Source organism: Chinchilla lanigera, unplaced genomic scaffold (assembly GCF_000276665.1).
Source record: "Chinchilla lanigera isolate Chin_1 unplaced genomic scaffold, ChiLan1.0 scaffold00024, whole genome shotgun sequence".
Classification (NCBI taxonomy): Eukaryota; Metazoa; Chordata; class Mammalia; order Rodentia; family Chinchillidae; genus Chinchilla; species Chinchilla lanigera.
Genome location: NW_004955425.1, coordinates 21,081,822 through 21,100,559, shown reverse-complemented (window position 1 = coordinate 21,100,559; position 18,738 = coordinate 21,081,822). Strand labels below are relative to the sequence as shown.

At 43.3% G+C, this 18,738-nt stretch overlaps 1 protein-coding gene across 1 annotated transcript in view; it reads left to right on the top strand.

Moving 5' to 3' along the window:
* Thbs4 (thrombospondin 4) overlaps positions 1-18,738 on the top strand; it is a gene marked incomplete at its 5' end in the record, with an annotated part of 44,189 nt that overhangs the window by 16,502 nt on the left and 8,949 nt on the right. Inside the window, 12 exon segments of the mRNA XM_005386101.2 lie at positions 2,211-2,458; positions 4,764-4,872; positions 5,251-5,333; positions 6,157-6,208; positions 6,591-6,793; positions 8,310-8,447; positions 10,778-10,846; positions 12,902-13,054; positions 16,256-16,360; positions 16,613-16,720; positions 17,096-17,255; positions 18,212-18,330. Of these exon segments, the coding sequence (XP_005386158.2) occupies positions 2,211-2,458; positions 4,764-4,872; positions 5,251-5,333; positions 6,157-6,208; positions 6,591-6,793; positions 8,310-8,447; positions 10,778-10,846; positions 12,902-13,054; positions 16,256-16,360; positions 16,613-16,720; positions 17,096-17,255; positions 18,212-18,330 (1,547 nt within the window).

Below are 18,738 nucleotides of genomic sequence, written 5' to 3'. Positions count from 1 at the left end.
CCTGGCCGTGATTATTTTCTTTGGTGGTACTGCAACATAAAAGTATTCTTGACTAGCTTGTCTATGCAGGAGCATCAAGTTGGCATTCACACTGCTGGAAAAGGCACTTGAGGAAAGATGATCTGAGTTACTGGCTACAAATCATATGAATAGACAGCAACATAGCTTGGATGTATGTGTAATATACTTTTTTGTACATAAGTAATTAGTGTTTCTTTAGGAAAATTAGATAATAAAGAGCAGGAAGAAGTACACATCCAAGCATCTAGCAATGACCACAGTAACATTCACATATTTTCTGTGTATGTTGATGTTCATATATCTGTACATATATACACACACTCTTTTTTCTAAAGGGAAGTATGCTGACTTATAATTTTTTACTTATCAAATAATTTCTTTTTATTTAGCAAAATACAAATATTTTGGGGCTGGGGATTTAGCTCACCGACAAAGCGCCTGCCTGGCAAGCACAAGGTCGTGAGTTCGGTTCCTGGTACCGGAGAAAAACAAAAACAAAAACAAAAACAAAAAAACACAAATATTTTATATTTTGATATGCAGCTATTTCATAGTGTTCTTTCCACTTTAGGATTATACCATGATTTAATTAGCCAACCCTCTTTTTAGACATATATGTTGTACCAAATGTCTATTATAATAATTATTTCTGAAATGAATGTGTGTCCATACATCTTGATTCCCCTCCTCCTCCTTTTTTCTTTAACATCCCTTATAGGTGGCCTTCCCGCACCACCTTCCTGCATTGCTGCAGTTCTACCAATGTCAGGCTTTCAGGCAGGCAAAGGTTTTAACAGACCTTTGGAGCCACAATGCTGTGTTTATCATCAGCCCTGCAGCAACATTTACTGCAATCAGCCTGACCTTGTAGTTCCTGAGATTTTTTCTGGTAATGAATTTGGGTTTGGGAGTGTACCTGTGGATGGGCCTGGAAGTGTTCTGGTAGACTCTTGAAGACCTTGGAAGCAAATCACTTTGGTCTTTGTAGCAGACCTCAGCCAATAGGCTCCGTTTGCAAGTGGGTAACTTCCAGGATCAGATTTTCGCTCAGGGCTCAATATAGCCAACACGATAATGAAGTAAAAAGCAAGGCTGAAAACCAGAATTTTTAAATTTCCATGTAATGAGCTTAAGAAGACAGCTTCCTGAATAGAAAAGCAAACAAACAGAAAATAAGGTCTATCCCCTGGTCCTTCTTCTGCAATGGTTGATACCTTTTATTTTATAACTGGGTATTATTAAATTTAGGGATGGACTGCTGAGGAGCAATATGACAGATCACAGTTGATTTGATGTGTGCTTATAAAGTCCTTTCCATGCCTAGAAGTCAATTATTAGTCATGGAAAAAACCATACCTATGTTCAAATTCTAGGCCTCCACTTCCGATGTCCTTGAGCAAATTCTTTCACTTTCTGAGTTTCACCTTTTTTCATTTGTAGTTATTCTAATTGCATAGGGTTGTTGTGAGGAGAAATCAAGTACTTAAGGCAACTAAGGAAAAATCCTTGGTTTCATGCTAGTCCTCAGTGAACATTTAAATTAGGTTTTACTCTACTGTCTGATGGGGTTCTTCTTGTTCATAAGTATGTAAGTGTACTTACTGTTACCTGAAGTGCTATTTTCAAATTTGCTAATGTTATGTGTTCCTTCATTAGCACAAAATTTCCTTGGGAGAGTGGGCTTTCTGCGCTGGTATTTTGCCATATGTTGTGGGTTTTATCTCGATGTCCCTCTAAAACCTCATAGATGGGATTTGGAAGGTGAGTGGGTTATAGGAGCTTATAGCTGACTTGCTGTTAGGAAGTGGGGCCTGGTCAGAAGAGGTGGGTCGCTGTGGGTGTGACCTGGAGGGTTATATCTCCCTCCCTTGACTCTATTTCCTGTCTGCCATCCCATAAGCAGCTCTACTCTGCCATGTGCCTCTGCCATGCCATCTTGCCTTGGAGCCAGCCAGCCATAGTCTGAAATGTGGGCCAAAATAACCCTCTCCTCCTTTGGGCTGCATGTATTGGGTGTGTGTCTCGGTGATACCATATCTAGGACAGTGCCTGGCACTCACCTGCAGTACTGAACTTGTAGTGACGGACTGCTTGCGTTCTTTCCAGTGACCTAGGCTGGTGCCCAGGATGCTCAGTACAAATTCCCTTTCCCCTTGTCACATCATCCATTGATCTGTACTTTGTTCCAGCCATTCTGCGTTATCTGAAGAGTGATGGGAAGATACACTTGGTAGTGTTCAACAACCTGCAGCTGGCTGATGGGAGGCGACACCGGATCCTCCTGAGGCTGACCAATTTGCAGCGAGGGGCTGGCTCTGTAGAGCTCTACCTGGACTGCACCCAAGTGGATTCTGTTCACAATCTCCCTAGAGCCTTTTCTGGCCTCTCCCAGAATCCTGAGTCCATTGAGCTGAGGACTTTCCAGAGGAAGGCCCAGGTAGGAATCAAAGTGGAAGGATGAACTGCCACGGCTCAGGAAGCATGGAGGTGTATGCTAAGGAAAATGTTAGCTTAGTTCTGTTCTGGGTCAGGGGGTCCAATGCTGGTTGCATATTTGAATTATCCAGGGAACTTGCAAAACACCTGCCAGAGGGCCACCCTCAAAGCAAGTTAATCAGAAGCACCAACATTTAAGGAATGCTGATTATACATGAAGTCAGAATTGAGAGCTTCTATTTTTTCAATGATAAGTAGACCCTTTGGAGTTGACTTTTCCACTTGTAAAGTTAGAAAGGAAGAGCTATAATAAAAATAATTATCCTCCTGTGATATTATTATCTATTGTCACTCTTTCTATAATCCTATTAGTTTTTCATAAGAATAAAGAAGAATGGGAACTGCTAAGTCCAAGGAATAGCATTTTTTAGAGCTACTGGGAAGGACATCCACTAAGAAAAAGGGACTTATTGCCAGGTGTGGTAGCGCTTGCCTATAATCCCAGCAATCAGGAGGTTGAAGCAGGAGGATTGCCTTGAGTTTGAGGCCAGTTTGGGTTACATAAGTGAGTTCAAGGCCAGCCTGCATTATATAGCAAGACCCCGTCTCAAAAACAAAACCCAAAAAGGAACTTACAGCAACTTAGTTCTATGTAGTCTTTAAAAAATCCCATTACCCGGTCTTCTGTTTTGTGCTGTTGATGGGGTTATTTTTGTTGTTGTTGTTGTTATCATTGCACCTGCTACAGAAATTGCCACATACGTTTCTTTTATATATTTTGCACTAGAAAATGCTTTGTTTCTTATAAATAACTGGTATCTTTTGTCCTTTCCAGTAATTTATATCTTGTCATAGTTCTTGAATTTTTATCTGGTGTAGGAGTCAGTGCCAAAATCAATTAGCTATGCTCATCTGTTACAGTCTATAATATTGCTGTCTTCTAGCTCCCAACCCTCATTTTCCATTTCTGTTTTTTTATTTAGTTATATGTGCTTTGGTTGCAAGCTGCTCTGTGCTCTTGTACAAAGAGGCAGGGTGTAAGCACCGGTCTCCATTACAAGTACGATCTATGAATCCGATCCTAGAATTTCGCGCTTAAAAAGTAGGAAGCACTTTAATGCAAAAACTCCCAAGAAAGCTAAACTCGAAGAACGTTCTTGGTTCTTGGTTAGTTTTGGTTTTGCAGAGTCATATAAATATATATATATATATATATATATATAGCATTTTATATGGACTTATTTATATGTAGGAAAAATTAATGACTAGAAAAAAATACACTAACCTTTATTTCTGAATTCTCAAACTAGCCCAAGTAATCAGAATAACAGTTAAAAATTGTAACACTGACCATTTCAGAAACTGGTGTTCACAACCAAGTGTGTCGTTTTATAAGTCTGGACAGAGCTGGGACAAGGCCATGAGAAGCTACACTCGGGAATTTTTTCCAAAGCTCTGCCTGCTTAGACAGTCAGCAGAGACAGGAGACTCTAGTCACCTAACATACAATCAGTTAATACATTAACACATAGGTACATTCTAGGCATTTAGGGCAGCGTGTCACAGAGCTTGGAATATGGTGTCCAACACAGCAGTCTGTCACAACTTAGCATCCATTACATAAGTGTTAAATTAAAAAGTAAAGTTCCTTGAAAATTCTTAGCATGCTCATTTCTAAAGCAGGGGTGATGGTTTTAATCAGTAGTTAACACAAACCTTGTTGCTACACATTACTATGATTAAATGAGTATGAGTAAAACTTGGAAGATAAAGGAACAAGGAAGTTGAATTTGTGGCTGACAATGATTGATATCAACTGGCAACGTAAAAATACAGCACAGACTTCTTAAAGATCATAGAATATACTGCGTATTCATGCTCATAGCCCAAGGAAATCAGAGGCTGTGTGAAAACCTGGAGTCAACACATTCTAAAAATGAAAATGTTTAAAATTGGAATCTACATCTTATTATAGCTTAAACTTTATAAACAAGTTCCAGATAGTTCTTAAGAGGCTCTTCCACAAAATAACTCACTTACCATGAAGGAAAAGAGCCTTCCCTCTCCTCAGCCACCTTGATGAACTTTCAGGCCAAGTTAGATGCCAGCATTTTCCTAGTTGCTGGCTACTTCCAGATTTTAAGTCAGAAAGACAGGGCTGATGGACTTCAAGAAAAATGTGAACCTACATAATTATGTAAGATGTTGATATCTAAGAACAGTGCTTATACAAGCATGCTCCGCTGCATGCATATCAGCCTTTGAATGGTGGCAGCAATCTGTGGTTTCAATGTGATATCTTCCAGGACTTCTTGGAAGAGCTGAAGTTGGTAGTGCGGGGATCGCTGATCCAAGTGGCCAGCCTGCAAGACTGCTTCCTGCAGCAGAGCGAGCCACTGGCTGCCACAAGCACAGGTATGGTGTAGGCTCTGGGGAGGTTTGCAAAGCCTCAGAAAGCCCAAGGTCCACGAAGGGGGTGGTCCCATCCCCAAGAGGGGTGTTGTCAAAACAGCTGACAGAGTGGATCTGTAAAAGTCAGGCTTTTCTGCAAAGTCAAGGGCAAGGAATCTTTTTATTACTCTTTTATTTTTGTAGCTCACATGAATTTGGACTAGCTTGACAGTGATTTAATTAGCATTATTTTGTTTGATGAACTAGATAAATTACTATAAGTTGAATGCAAACCCTAGGTTTTGTAATAATCCTGTCATGGTGATTTTGTGGGAAATCATTTGGATCTGAGTCACTTAGAAATGACTGTAATGTGCCTCATACCTTTTGCTATTCCTACAGGGGATTTTAATCGACAATTCTTGGGTGAAATGACACAACTAAATCAGCTACTGGGAGAGGTCAAGGATCTCCTGAGACAGCAGGTAACAAACAGGAAATACCATGAAGAGTCCAGGTCTCGGCATACAGTTCTATGCAAATGCTATCTGAGCCACAGGCCAGCACGGGCAGTGAGGAAGGTGGCCCCACACAGCCTGCTGTGCCAGACCCAGCCAGATCATCCCTGGAACTGGGGGTACATGCATGAGCTCTGCATGGATCCAGGCAGAATGAGACCCGTCAAGAACTTCTTGAGTACTATGTGGTGTGATAGAAAAACACAGTGAATATTGAAATTTTAGAAATTTTAGTACAGTGTAAAGGACATTGCCATTAATCCTCTCAAAATACTCCCCCTTGCTTTGAATGGACTCATCCCATCATGGCTGTCATGGCTACCCTGTCATGGCTACCTCTGTGTCCTGACTTCATTCAAAACAATCAGAAAATGGTGATTTTGACACTGGGAGGAGCAAGAAGTAGCATGATGCCAGATCCAGGGAAGAAAGTGGATGAGGGACGCACTATAATGTTTTCACAAGCCCACTTGTGAAAAGGTCAGCAGCAGCATTAACTATATTTTTTATCATACTTGTAAAGACCCCACAGAAGACTTCCAGAACTGCTTGAGCAAATGACAAGTACAATAGAATAAGTGTGTTTGAATCTAGGGGGAGTGTTTTGAGGGGGATTAATGGTGATGTGTATTTTACTGTAATAAGATTTTTAATTTAAACATTCACCTTATATTTTGATCACACTTTATACTGTAGAAGTGTTTCTTAGATAACTACATATGGATTGTTTCATTCCTGGGTTATATCAAGTATTCCATTTTAAGCCTACTTCCCCTTCCCATTTCTGAAGGTCAAGGAAACTTCATTTTTGAGAAACACCATTGCTGAATGCCAGGCCTGTGGTAAGTGTTCATCTCAATTGGGTGGTGTAGACTGGAAGAGGGTCTGAGCCGAGCCCACTGTGACTGCGGTTTTGGCAGTTCTCCACAGGGTTAGAGGGAAGGAGGAGAAAGCTTACTATGAAGCTGGGCATGGTGGTACACACCTGTAATCACAGCACTCGGGAGGCTGAGGCAGGAGGATCATTGCAAGTTCAAGGCCAGCCTGGGCTACATAAGTGAGTTCAAAGCCAGCCTGAACTGCATAGCAAGACTGTCTCAAAAAAAACAAAAAAAGGAAAAAGAAAAAGAAAAAAAAGAAAGCTTATTATAAAACCAAATTTTGTTTTGTATCCTAGATGCACCCTAGTGGTGAAGGGCCTTATAGATCACTGTTTTTCTCTAGGTCCTCTCAGCTTTCAGTCTCCAACCCCAAACACACTGGTGCCCCCAGCACCCCCAGCACCCCCACCTCGCCCGCCACGCCGCTGTGACTCCAACCCGTGTTTCCAAGGCGTCCGATGTACCGACACCAGAGAGGGCTTCCAGTGTGGGCCTTGCCCTGAGGGCTACACAGGGAATGGGATCACCTGCTCTGACGTTGATGAGGTACAAGTTCTCTTATGGGGGCAGAGGCCTCGGAAGTAATTTCCACACCTAACGGCTTCTGCAAAAGGGAGCCAAAGTGATGATTCATAGATGACTTGAGTTGTCCTCCAGGGTCCATGACAAACTACTTCCTTCTGAATCCTTGGAGACCCCAAGACACAGTGAGCAGTGGGAGGAAGAAAGCGTGACACACAGTTGTGCCCGTGTCACTTCTCTGTTTCCAGCTTTTGTAGCCTGTATTGCTACAGTGCTGTGATTTCCGCTCTTCACCCTAACAGCTGCAGCAATTATTTCTCCTAAGCAGTCTGTGTTAAGACTTTGCTTTTCTTGTGCCTTTGCAAATGTGGGAAAGGAGGATCCGTGTAAGAGTGTATTTCAGGAGTGGCAACCAACAGTCACACCAACAAGTTCTGTTGGACAGGCCTGCAACCCGAGTAGCCCCAAGTGACCAGGGATGGAGTCAGTGAGAGCACATTCAGCCAACACAGTCTGAGTGCCCATCAGGCAGGTCCTCAAAAGCAGTCTGGGTTAAGACCATGGTTAGCAGGTCACAAGTTCACCAAAGCAGTGTCCACTGAGGGTAGCTAGGCTACACCAAAACGTGCTTTCCCTTCCCATCAGTTGGAGTAAGGCTGGCAGGAGATGTGCAGAAAGAAGGGCATGCAGGAAGCTAAGATGCAGTGGCACCCTGGGCTCCTGCAGGCTCTGGTAGTGCCCACTGATTATATCCTATTGGTAAGCAATTCAGATGGTCTTAGTGATCCCTTCCTTGGAGAACCACCTGTACATGTTTCGCAGAACTGCACCTAGTTTTTGTCTGTGAGCTTGAACTGTCCTCTTCTCTGAAAGAGCAGTAAGTGGTCATGTATTTACATTAGTTGAAGTAGTTTTAAAAGAGAAAGGGTCAGCTGGGGTTTAGCTCAGTGGCACAGCACCCACCTGGCAAGCATGAGGTCATGAGTTTGATTGGTGGTACCAAAAAAATAAAATAAAATAGAAAGGTTCAGAGCCAACCTCCTGGACTGCAAGAGCCTCAGCATAGCCAGAGGCTTGGTGGTCAGGAAGGCGGGTGTAGACCTGAAGGAGCCCATCTTCCTGAAGCAGCGCTGGGCATGGTTTCATCTTCTCGAGGCCTTTCCATCTGAGGAGATGCTGTGTAGTCACCAACAGCCAGCTGACAAGTGGCTGAGGGAACAGGGATTTGTAAACTCCAAGTAAGAATATCAGGGAGCGTCCTGCACCAGAGGCTGGGAGTAGTCTGGCTAGTCAGGACCCTTTAAACTTCGATGTACCATTGCCCTGTAGTGCAGCAAAGCCCCAGCAGTGTAGAAGGCATCCCCAGACGACGTGGGTCAGGGATTCAGTGGGTAACTATTAAGTTGGAAGCCTTAATTTCTTATCATTTTTCCATCCAAAATATAGTTAAATGAATAAATGAGCATGCACACATAGATGGGGGAGATTTTAGGAATGTTTGCTCCATGTGGCTAAAGACTTTCAATTTCTTTTCCTCCAGTGCAAATATCACCCCTGCTACCCAGGTGTGCGCTGTGTGAATCTGGCTCCCGGCTTCAGATGTGATGCCTGCCCTGTGGGCTTTACGGGGCCTGTGGTACAGGGAGTTGGAATCAATTTTGCCAAGTCAAACAAGCAGGTGGGCCAGAGTCACAGTTTTTATTCATTTCACCTCTTAACAGAACAACTGCCCAACTCTTCCGCATAACCCTTTCCTCCGAGAGCCCATGCCACGTGGGATGCCGTGGCACACAGTGAACAAACCGGGAAGTTTTTCAACTCATTTCCCAGGACATATGCTCATAAAGTCTGGATGAGAGGAAAGTGTCACCATTGGGATAGTAAAGTGTCACTAGATAAACTGACTGGGGCAATATGGCATGCTGTCAGACTTACTTTGTTGATAGCCTTTGGACATTCTGTCCAGCAGTATAACTTGAGACTCAGAGAAACAAATAAAAGTTTTGAAAAATTAAATTCCTTTTATAGAGCCATTGTTGCCAATCCAAAGCTGTTTTAGAGGATTTAAAGAGTAGAAATAATCCCCCGAGGAACCCTGCCCTTTTTCTTACATAAGTTATAAATTGCCATAAACCACTTGAAAACTTCATGACAGTCTCCATTTATTTCCAAATGTTCTATAGTCTGATCATTATTTAACTGACTATGAAATTCTTTTTTGATGTTTTCAACCCTTAAAAATGGTTGGTCTATAAATATATTTTACTACCTTAGGGAAATGATTAGCTTTGAAGAAGGGCAAGGGTTTTATTATTTCCTTACTGCCTATCAAGAGATTCAGGAGGGTAGGGTATCAATTACCTAGACCAGGATTACAAGAGGCAAACTTGACACGGCAACTGCAAGGAACACCATAGAAATGACCTCCGAGCTTTTCTTCACCTATAAAGAGAAAAGTCTCCAAGGTTAAGCAAAAGAAAATAGACAAAATGAAATACAGAGTGCTTGATGAGTTAGTAAGGCCATTTTCCAACACATTCCCAGCAATAAGGTAGGTGAAACTGAAGCAGAAGGAAGATACCTTATGAAAATTTCACAATAAATTTCAATGCATTGTCAAGGTCAAAAGAAATAAAAGGCAGTATTGCAACTTCTAGAAACCAAAAGGGAAAGTCATATCTGTGAGTAGACGCTGATACTGCAGCTGCGCGTGGGTGTGAGTCCTAGGAATGGCAAATGAGCTTAACACATGGATACAGAAAACATAGTTTGGAATTTAGAAAGACCCAGAACCCTGTATAAAGCCAGGAGCCCCCAGAGAACTATCCTCTCCACTACATGGAGATGGAAAAACTTTGCTAGTCTTAGGAAAAACAAGGCAACTTGATTTCAGCTTTGGGATATGGTGGACAAAAATGAAAATTGCCCATTATAAAGCAGTCTCCAACCTTGTACCACATGTAGTTATGAGCTCTAAATCTTTGTCACACATGTGATTCAGAAACGTACAATAAAATTTCTCATAAAAATCAGCCATTAGAGCAGTCAAATCCAGGCCCTTGACTAAAGTCAAAGACAAGGTTGGAAACATTCCAAAATTCAAGGCCCACTGGAGTGTCTCCAGGCAAGATCTGGGCACTATTAAAGATGTGGTCATGAAATAGTAGTTTATGTGAAGAAACCACCATGAGGAGATATTGAAATAAATTTTAAAGACTAAAGAGATAAAAGAAGGACTAGATATCATAATTTAAAAATAGAGCATCGTGAAGAGGCAAGTCTGAAAAATAGCCAAATAAATTTTATCAATGAAAAATATAACCACTGAATTTAAATCTCAATAGATGGGTGAAGCAGAATAGACATAGCTAACTGACAGTCAACAGGCAATTGAGGGGGCTGGGGATTTAGCTCAGCGGCAAAGTGCCTGCCTGGCAAGTGCAAGGTCGTGAGTTCGGTTCCCAGTACTGGAGAAAAACCAAAAAAAAAAAAAAAAAAAAAAAAAAAAAAAAAAAACAGGCAATTGAGATGATTCTAAGAAAAACTTCCAGAATGAAGCACATGGAAATAAATGTATGAGAAATATGAACAAGAAGGTAGGGGTCAAAAAGAGATTAATGAGAAAGCACAATATTTCTCTACTGATAGTTGTAAAGAGAAAACAGGGATAATAAAAACCTGGGAAAAGCTGAGAATTTTCTAGAATTGAAGAAAGACGGAACTCTGTAGATAAAAGTACATTGAGTCCCAGGCAGAATTAAAAATAAAAAAACTTGCCTGCCTGAAAAGTGGAACAAATGAATTGTAAAAGTTATCTTTTCTGAACGACTCTAAATGCCATGAAGGCCATTACCATCTGCAATTAAATTAGATACGGACCAGTGCAAAGGCCCAGAAACAACTGACTTAACCCCAGACGCCGCCTTTACACAAGGACGTCAGAACAGGAAACTGTCTGTGTTGCTGTGTCGGCAGCAGGCCTCTAACTTTCCTTAACCTTTTCTGCAGATGTGCACTGATATTGACGAGTGTCGAAGCGGAGCCTGTGTTCCCAACTCTGTCTGCGTCAACACGCTGGTAAGTACCTCGGAGCAGTCCCTGGAACAAGTGTGTGCCTGCAGATCACAATCCCAAGCACAGGTAGAACGAATGCAAATAATACATGATTGTCAGGATGAGTGCCAAACTCTGTGCTGAGGATGTGTGTACCATAAGAGTTATTTTAGAAGTAATTATTTGTGTAGAAACAGTTTTATAACTGCCAAGCTGGTTCTTTATCTTCTTTCAAAACTGCAATATTAGACTCTTAGGTAGCTGTTTATTGAATATAATATTGCTATCCTTTAAAAACATGAAAAGACTGTTAGTTTATATTAGTAGTTCAGTGTTTTGCTGGTGACTACACAATTCCCAAACGGTATTCTTTATTTTCATAAAACTTTACAAGTGTCAGCTGGGTGTGGTGGCACATGTCTGCAATCCCCTCACTCGGGAGGCTGAGGCTGGAAAATCACCCTGAGCTTGAGCCTGGACTAGAGAGTGAATTCAAATCCAGCCTGAACTACATGAGACCCTACCTCAACAAACCCAAACCAAACCAAAACAAAACAAAAGCAACAAAACTTTCAAGAGTCATCTGTATTAAAATGCTGAGCACTTAGCAAGGTCTACAGTTTAAATGTTCAGATATGGGTTTTATTTCTGAAAGCTTCTGTCAACAGTGTCAGGATGAAAGCTGTAGCAGAGTAGACTATGGACAGAAGTACCGAGTCCATGTGCAACCGTTTCTTAACTTACTGCACAACTCTGGGGAAGTTAATTCTTAGGTTCCACATTTCCTTGTACATGAAAGTCCTCTACAGATACCAAGTCATTTATTTAATCTTTACAACAACGCTATACATAGACACTATTACTACCCTTACTTTACAGTTGAGGAAACTAAGTTACTTAGGGTCACTAAACTTCCAGTTGAGCTACACAGCCTATGCCAGGATTTATTCACTACTTAGCTCTTTACCAGGACAAAGCTGGTCTGCCGAAATAGATCTGGGAATCCTTTGTAGCGGATAGACCTCCAGGGAACTAACCCCTAGTGAAAGTGGACAGGGAAAAAGAACAGAAGGCAGGAAAAGGAGTGAGGTGACAGCATGTCCAGTGAGGACAGTAGATCAAGAAAAATCTTTGAAAAGTATCCTTTGGATTTGCCAATTAACAGGACCCGAATGACTAAAATCACTAAAGTGTACTTTTTATGGCTCTTTCATGATATGTAATTTTATCTCAATAAACTTTATAGTATGAATAAGATGAATAAGCTCTGAGACATAGTGACTATCATTAATAAAATTGTATGGCATATTGACATTTCCTAAGAGAGTAGATCTTGAGTATTCTCACCAAAGTGGGAAAAAAAGATCATTACATGAGGTGACAGATGTGTTAATTAACTCGCTGAGAATAATTACATAGTGTATACATTCAGCGTGTCAGCACTCAACATGCATTATATACCATTTTCGTTGTCAATTATACCACAACAAAGATGAAAAATTAATGTTTAAAAACACTTTGAAAAAAATCTAAAAACACTTTGAATGAACATATGTACACACTTAAAGTTATTAAAAAAAAAAAGTCCTGGCTGGCCCCAAAGGCCCACTGCAGAAGAGCTGACAGCAAAATCGCCACATTTCTTCTTTCATAGCAGCCTCATCGAGAGTTTGCCATGGAGGACATCGGCACTGCTCTGTGTGGCCATGTCTTTGCCATTCAAATACAAAAGTGCCAGGAACAGTAGAAAGAAATGCAAATCATCTCCCTGTCCAGTCACTCCGCCTTCCCGGGTGCCACTGGGCTTTGAGCCCTCCCGCTTCGCCCTCAGCAGCAGAGCTGTGAGCCAGAGTGTGGCTGGCTCCACTTTCAGCTCCAGCTCTTCACATCTCGTGGCCAGTGGCAGCTTCCAGTCCGACCATCTCCCTACAGTTACACGATCACAAGACCCGCATGTGAGCGAGAGGCAGGCACAGGCTCCACATAGTCCTGGTCTCGCTGAGTAAACAGAAAGAACCACAGCGGTGGCAACTGTGTCTGCAGGGTTGAGCCTTATCATCTCATCTTTGTCTTTTGCAGGGATCTTATCGCTGTGGGCCTTGCAAGCCAGGGTACACTGGTGATCAGACAACAGGTTGCAAAACTGAAAGAAGTTGCAGAAATCCAGAGCTGAACCCTTGCAGCATGAACGCACGGTGCATTGAAGAGAGGCAGGGGGATGTCACTTGTGTGGTGAGTTGTGTGTTTACTTGTGGCATTGTTTCTCCTCCTTCGTTTTCAGTATCACCTCTCCAGGTTCTACTTACATCAGGATAGAAGAGCTGTAATACAGAAATAGGGCAATCAAGGTGGGCACAGACTGTAATAGTAACACGGTCAGCAACCTCCAGCTGCCTTTTCTCTCCCCTGGGTCAGGGTGTGACCCCACCCCCTTGGGCAGCTGGGTGGTGGGCACCAGCTCCCAAGCACCTTCTGTAGAAAGGCCCCGTGGCAGGGCAGTGAAGGCCTCCTTTCATCCCCTCTGCCTTGTCAACCTGTTCATCTACTTTGTAAGCACACTGCTGTCATTCTTAACTGTCCTCACCCTCAATCTGGTGCAAGAGATAGGAGGGTGGACAGGTGGCAGTGCAAGAGTGGGGATTGTTGCAAACCATCTCCTTCCGGTCACCGTTCTTGAGGTTCCCCCCAAGAGCAGGGACAGCTCAGTGAGTGGTCAGGCCTCCTGTCCATTCCTCAGCCCTGGAGGCACTCTGCGCAGAAGGGGGCTGGGCAGAGGGCAGAGCAGCCACGTGTGACCCGGAGCTCTCTGTGAGGAAGGAACGTCCCCACTACCATCCCGCTGTGCTGGCAAGTCAGCTCTGCTTGGCTAGAGTAACTCGCAGCTCAGTTTCTGGAGTGCGGCCCTCATCAGGTGGCCTTGGACAGTTCCTGGTGATCACCTCGGATCAGGAGCATGGGTCCTGGCAGGGTGCCCTCTTCCTTGCACCTCAAATTTAGACTTCTTTGTCTTCATGCCTGGACATTTCTCTAAAATAAGCACATCACTTTTCAAGTGTAAAAATAAGAGTCAAACATAAGTAAAAGAAGTAAATACAATAAAGTCAGTCCTCCTTGGCAGTGCAGATATTCTAGATCAAGGTCAGCATGAAGGAGTGCTGTCAGAGGGGAAAAAAACAACGATCCCCCCGTTCCCGTTGCTTTTGCATTTTTTTAACCAAAAAGTCACTGAGATGCAAGTGTGCATCTGTGTTTAAATCCTCACTTTCTGTGAACAAATGGATGAGTCCCCTCAGATGGTGGGTGAGGGGGCTTTTAATATGTTTTTGAATTTGTAATAAGGTACAATGACAGATGGTAAAGGATTAATAAACTTGGTGTGACTACTAAAATAATTTAATCTGCCAGGAAAGGCTCATTAAAAATGTATTTGTTCCTGGAGGAAATGTTTTCCTCATTAGAATGAGTCAAGGACCAGAGCCCATGGCTGAACTTCCCAGACCTCCTGCAGGCGATGCTGGAGCCTCTGAATGCGGCTGGGCGCTGTGGGAGGGGTTCTTGGAACCAGCCTTCTCGGCCCCTCTCTGTGTGAGGGGCACCGGTGCTGAGAAGGGAAGCTGCAGCTGCGGAGCCACTGTTCTGGATGAGTTTATGCTCATTGGACGGGCCGAGAAATTGCATACGGACTTGTGTGGTTGTCCCCTTCCCCTGGCACTCGCCCTCAGGTTCTGTCCCTCATCTCCTTTTACTTTCTGTTGCAGACCCACTTTTCTTCCCCTTGACCTTCTGGCTCTGTCTTTTCTCTATGTCTCTTTTTAAATTCCTCTTTCCTTCCTGGGGAGTTTACCCTGGTCCTGGGCTGACTTCATACCCAAGACCCTCCTGGAATGGTCTTGGATATGGATTATCAGAGAAAGAACACAAAAGAGCACTTTAACCATGTATAAATGCCAAAAGTCACCGGAATGGAACAGGCTCGAGGCCAAGTTTCACAGCTTTCAGAGCCTGGGCAGGGACTGAACTGCCCTGAACTTTTATGACTATGGTAAAAAAGAATGATGAAGCCAGGCAGGGTGGTGTGTGCCTGTAATCCCAGCGCTATGAGAGGCTGAGGCAAGAGGATCCTAAGTTTGCTCCCAGCCTGGGAAACTTAGCAACTTAATGAAACCTTGTCAAAAAGTACAGGATGGGGCCAGGGATATAGCTCGGTGGCATGGCCCCTGCCTGGCAAGCGTGAGGTCCTGAGTTTGATTGCTAGTTCAAAAAAAAAAAAAACAAAAGCTAGAGGGTGGATGCTGGGGATGAGGATGTAGCTCAGTGTACAGGCCCTGGGTTCAATCCCCAGTACAAAATCAAACAAACCGTAATGCTGACTGGCGGCATCACTGATCAGTGTAAGGACACTAGTACAGAATAACTGTTATTTTTTGCCTCTTCTGCTGACAGTGAAGGGCTGTTTTCTGCTTCTGGTAGCAGAGGGACTCCCAGGTAGGCAGCTTGGGAGGTAGAGATACACAATCCCTGCACTGCACTGGTGGGGAGCTTCTTCTATTAAAATAAAAGGATGTAGACAGAGACAAAGTACCTTGGATGGGTCCCCCTTTGATGGAAATTGATCTATAAGACTATTATATTCAGAGAGAATACTGTGGCTAAAAATGATAAGGAAAATATCACAGATGGTTAAATGCCCTCCCTACAAACCAGGTACCTGCTCACTCAAGATGAGCAGTTCACTCAATTCATTTCCAGGGGGAAAATAAACTGAACAATTGTGTAGGTTTGACTATAACTCAAATTATAAATGCAGACTCCCTTTGAACCAGGAGCTCCACACAATACGTAAGCATGTAAAAATGGCAAATATGGCAGAATGATTTCCGACAGCATTATTAGAAAAAGGAGAGCCATTAGAAACCTACCATCTGCTGGTGGAAAACCGGTTGAATTAAGGCACATCACATAACCTTACGTGTGATACATCTACTGCCATTAGAAAGAATGCCAGGGATCTATCTGGAGTGATATGGAAAGAATTCCAAAACAGAATACTGAGCTTAAAAATAAACCAAGGTACAGAACAATGTATTATACATATACGTGTGCTACCAAGTGTGGAAAAGGACACAACACAATACTTGCTTGTGTACTTGCTTGTCTGTGCATAGACTGTCCTTAACAGGGATATAAGAACAGATTGCTTCAACTCAGCCTTGGGGGCAGGGGTGTGGGGGGGTCTTCAGTGTCCATCTCCCCATGTGCATTTTGAATTTTGAGCCATCAGACTGTTCAGGTGCAAGTGAATCGTTTTTAAATCTCACGCAGCTGTTGGGCTCCAGGCCGTCTGATGGGGACACTCACACGGGGCAGAGGCCCTCGTTGGCCACCTGGCTCAGGCTCAGCTTCCTAGACCTCTAATGGGCTTTCCCTTCACAGTGTGGAGTTGGATGGGCTGGTGATGGCTTTGTCTGTGGAAGAGACGTGGACATCGACAGTTATCCTGATGAAGAACTTCCGTGCTCTGCTAGAAACTGCAAAAAAGTAAGGAGGGCGAGGTGTGTGTGTATGGAGGGGGGTTACACACACAGACACCGTGGCTTTCCAAAGCTGCATCTTATATGGGGGAGGGGTTCCGTGATTCTCATTAAAACTGTGTTAAAGTAACCGTATCTCGAGTGAAGCAAGTCAGCGGCCAACAATAAAACTTTGGCAGCTACATCTATTGAGATCAGAAATAGTTTTTGATGTAAGACACAGATGTAGGATATCACTCTGAGCTGTTTCACCCCTTAGGACAACTGCAAGTATGTGCCGAACTCTGGCCAAGAAGATGCAGATGGAGATGGCATTGGAGACGCTTGTGACGAGGATGCTGATGGAGATGGAATCTTGAATGAGCAGGTCAGGGGGAGCCTGTGAACTGCTGCCTACCAGGGACGATGGAAGAAAGCCCACAAAATAACTATGTTAATCATCCCATAGCACTGCAACTTGTTCTTCTATAAGAACAAGCACTGCAACTTGTTCTTCTATAAGATTTGCAAATGTTTAAAATACAACAGTTGCAGACTTGGGCCACCAGTATTCTGTCCACTTGTAACAGAACAAGTTTCACTTCTTTTTCTTATTTTAAAGAGGGTTAAAAAATAATTTAAAAAATTAGAAGTGATATGGAATTTCAAAAAGGGATATGCTATCAATTCAACAATTGTTATATTGTTATATAACAATTGTTATAGTGCATATTGTTGTCTTCACAAGTGTCATTTCTTTTAGGATAACTGTGTCCTGACTCACAATGTGGACCAGAGAAATAATGACAAAGACATCTTTGGAGATGCCTGTGACAACTGCCGGACTGTCTTAAATAATGACCAGAGAGACACTGACGGAGATGGAAGAGGAGATGCCTGTGATGACGACATGGATGGAGATGGTGGATTTGCTTTGCTTTATCTTTTCTTTGGGATCCATTTGTCCTTTTGGCCTTGTTCTTTGTTGAGGGTAGGAGTAGAATTGCTGACTCAGATCTCCCCAACTGGTTGTTCTCCCTGACCAGGTATCTGAGGCCCCCGTCTGGCTTGCTTGTGTGGCCCGCATCCCCATTAACTAAGCCTGGATGTTTCCAAGACTCTATATCATTGCCAAAATACCATAAGAATTTATCCCAGCAGTGCTATGTCAGGGCTCTGTCTTTGCAGAGTGTCTGCCTTTTCAGGTTATATATACCCTGTCTACTTCCCAGCACCCTCCTTAAGTGTGAGAGACCTGGAGGCAAACCTTCCAGAAGTACTGCCCACCCCAACACACCCCTTCACTCCAGGATTTCTATATTTTCCTAAAACATGATCTGACTTTCTATGAGCCCATGTGATGGCCCTGCTATGCAGTGGTGTCCTGGTAAATGAGCCAATTAAACAACCACTGACAGCCCTGATGTGCAGCATTTGTCGATTTCCATGACATCACTACTATCATCATTGATTTTAGGCTATCAGTGTGATACCACTGAATGCAAAATTGGGAAAGTAGGAACCCAGTGGGCACAGCTGCAGAACACCACCACCTGAAGCCCTTGGGTCCGTCACAGCTCAGACAGCGTCAGGGCCATTCCACCTAACCCCTGCTCTGGCTGCTGTCACAGCCCTTGACATCCTGCGCAAATTAGAATTCAGTGGCTAAATGTCTCAGAGAGCTGCTCATTTTTATGTCTCCCAGAATGTTTCCTTAGAAATTACCTCCAGATAACTTCCAAGAAGGGTAGTAGCTGTGCAAGACAGCCCAGCAGGAGTGCCTGACTGCAGGCCTGACCTGTACAGCACATGGGAGTCAGTGTGTCCCACCCCCATCTGTGATGTTCCCCGGACCCCAGGTAGTGTTCTTTTCTTACAGGAATAAACAACATTTTGGACAATTGCCCCAAAGTCCCTAATCGTGACCAGCAGGACAAAGATGGTGATGGTGTGGGCGATGCTTGTGACAGCTGTCCTGAAATTAGCAACCCTAACCAGGTTAGTGGGGAATCCAATCTCTAGGCTGAACTCCCTTATGCAGAGATTGATACAAAACCAGTGCCTCAGAAAAACATCGCAATTTTGTTGGCCAATTCTTTACTGCTGCTACTATGTGACAGAGCTTCAGGCTGATGGGACAAACACACACGAGGTGGTGGGGACCCCTGAGGCCTAGGGACTTATCTCACAGCTGCAGAGTGCAGATTATTTTAGTGACATAAGCTTAATGAGGCCCAAAACAAGGATTTTCTTGTTTTGGTGAAAGGAAAATGGAAACTGATCATTTGAGGCCTAATGTGAGCTCATTCTACCAACCTTCCTAGCCCAACATGATGGAATCCTATATTAATCCAAGCTCCCACACAGCCTATGTATGCATGTTTCAGATTAAACTCAGTCAATGAT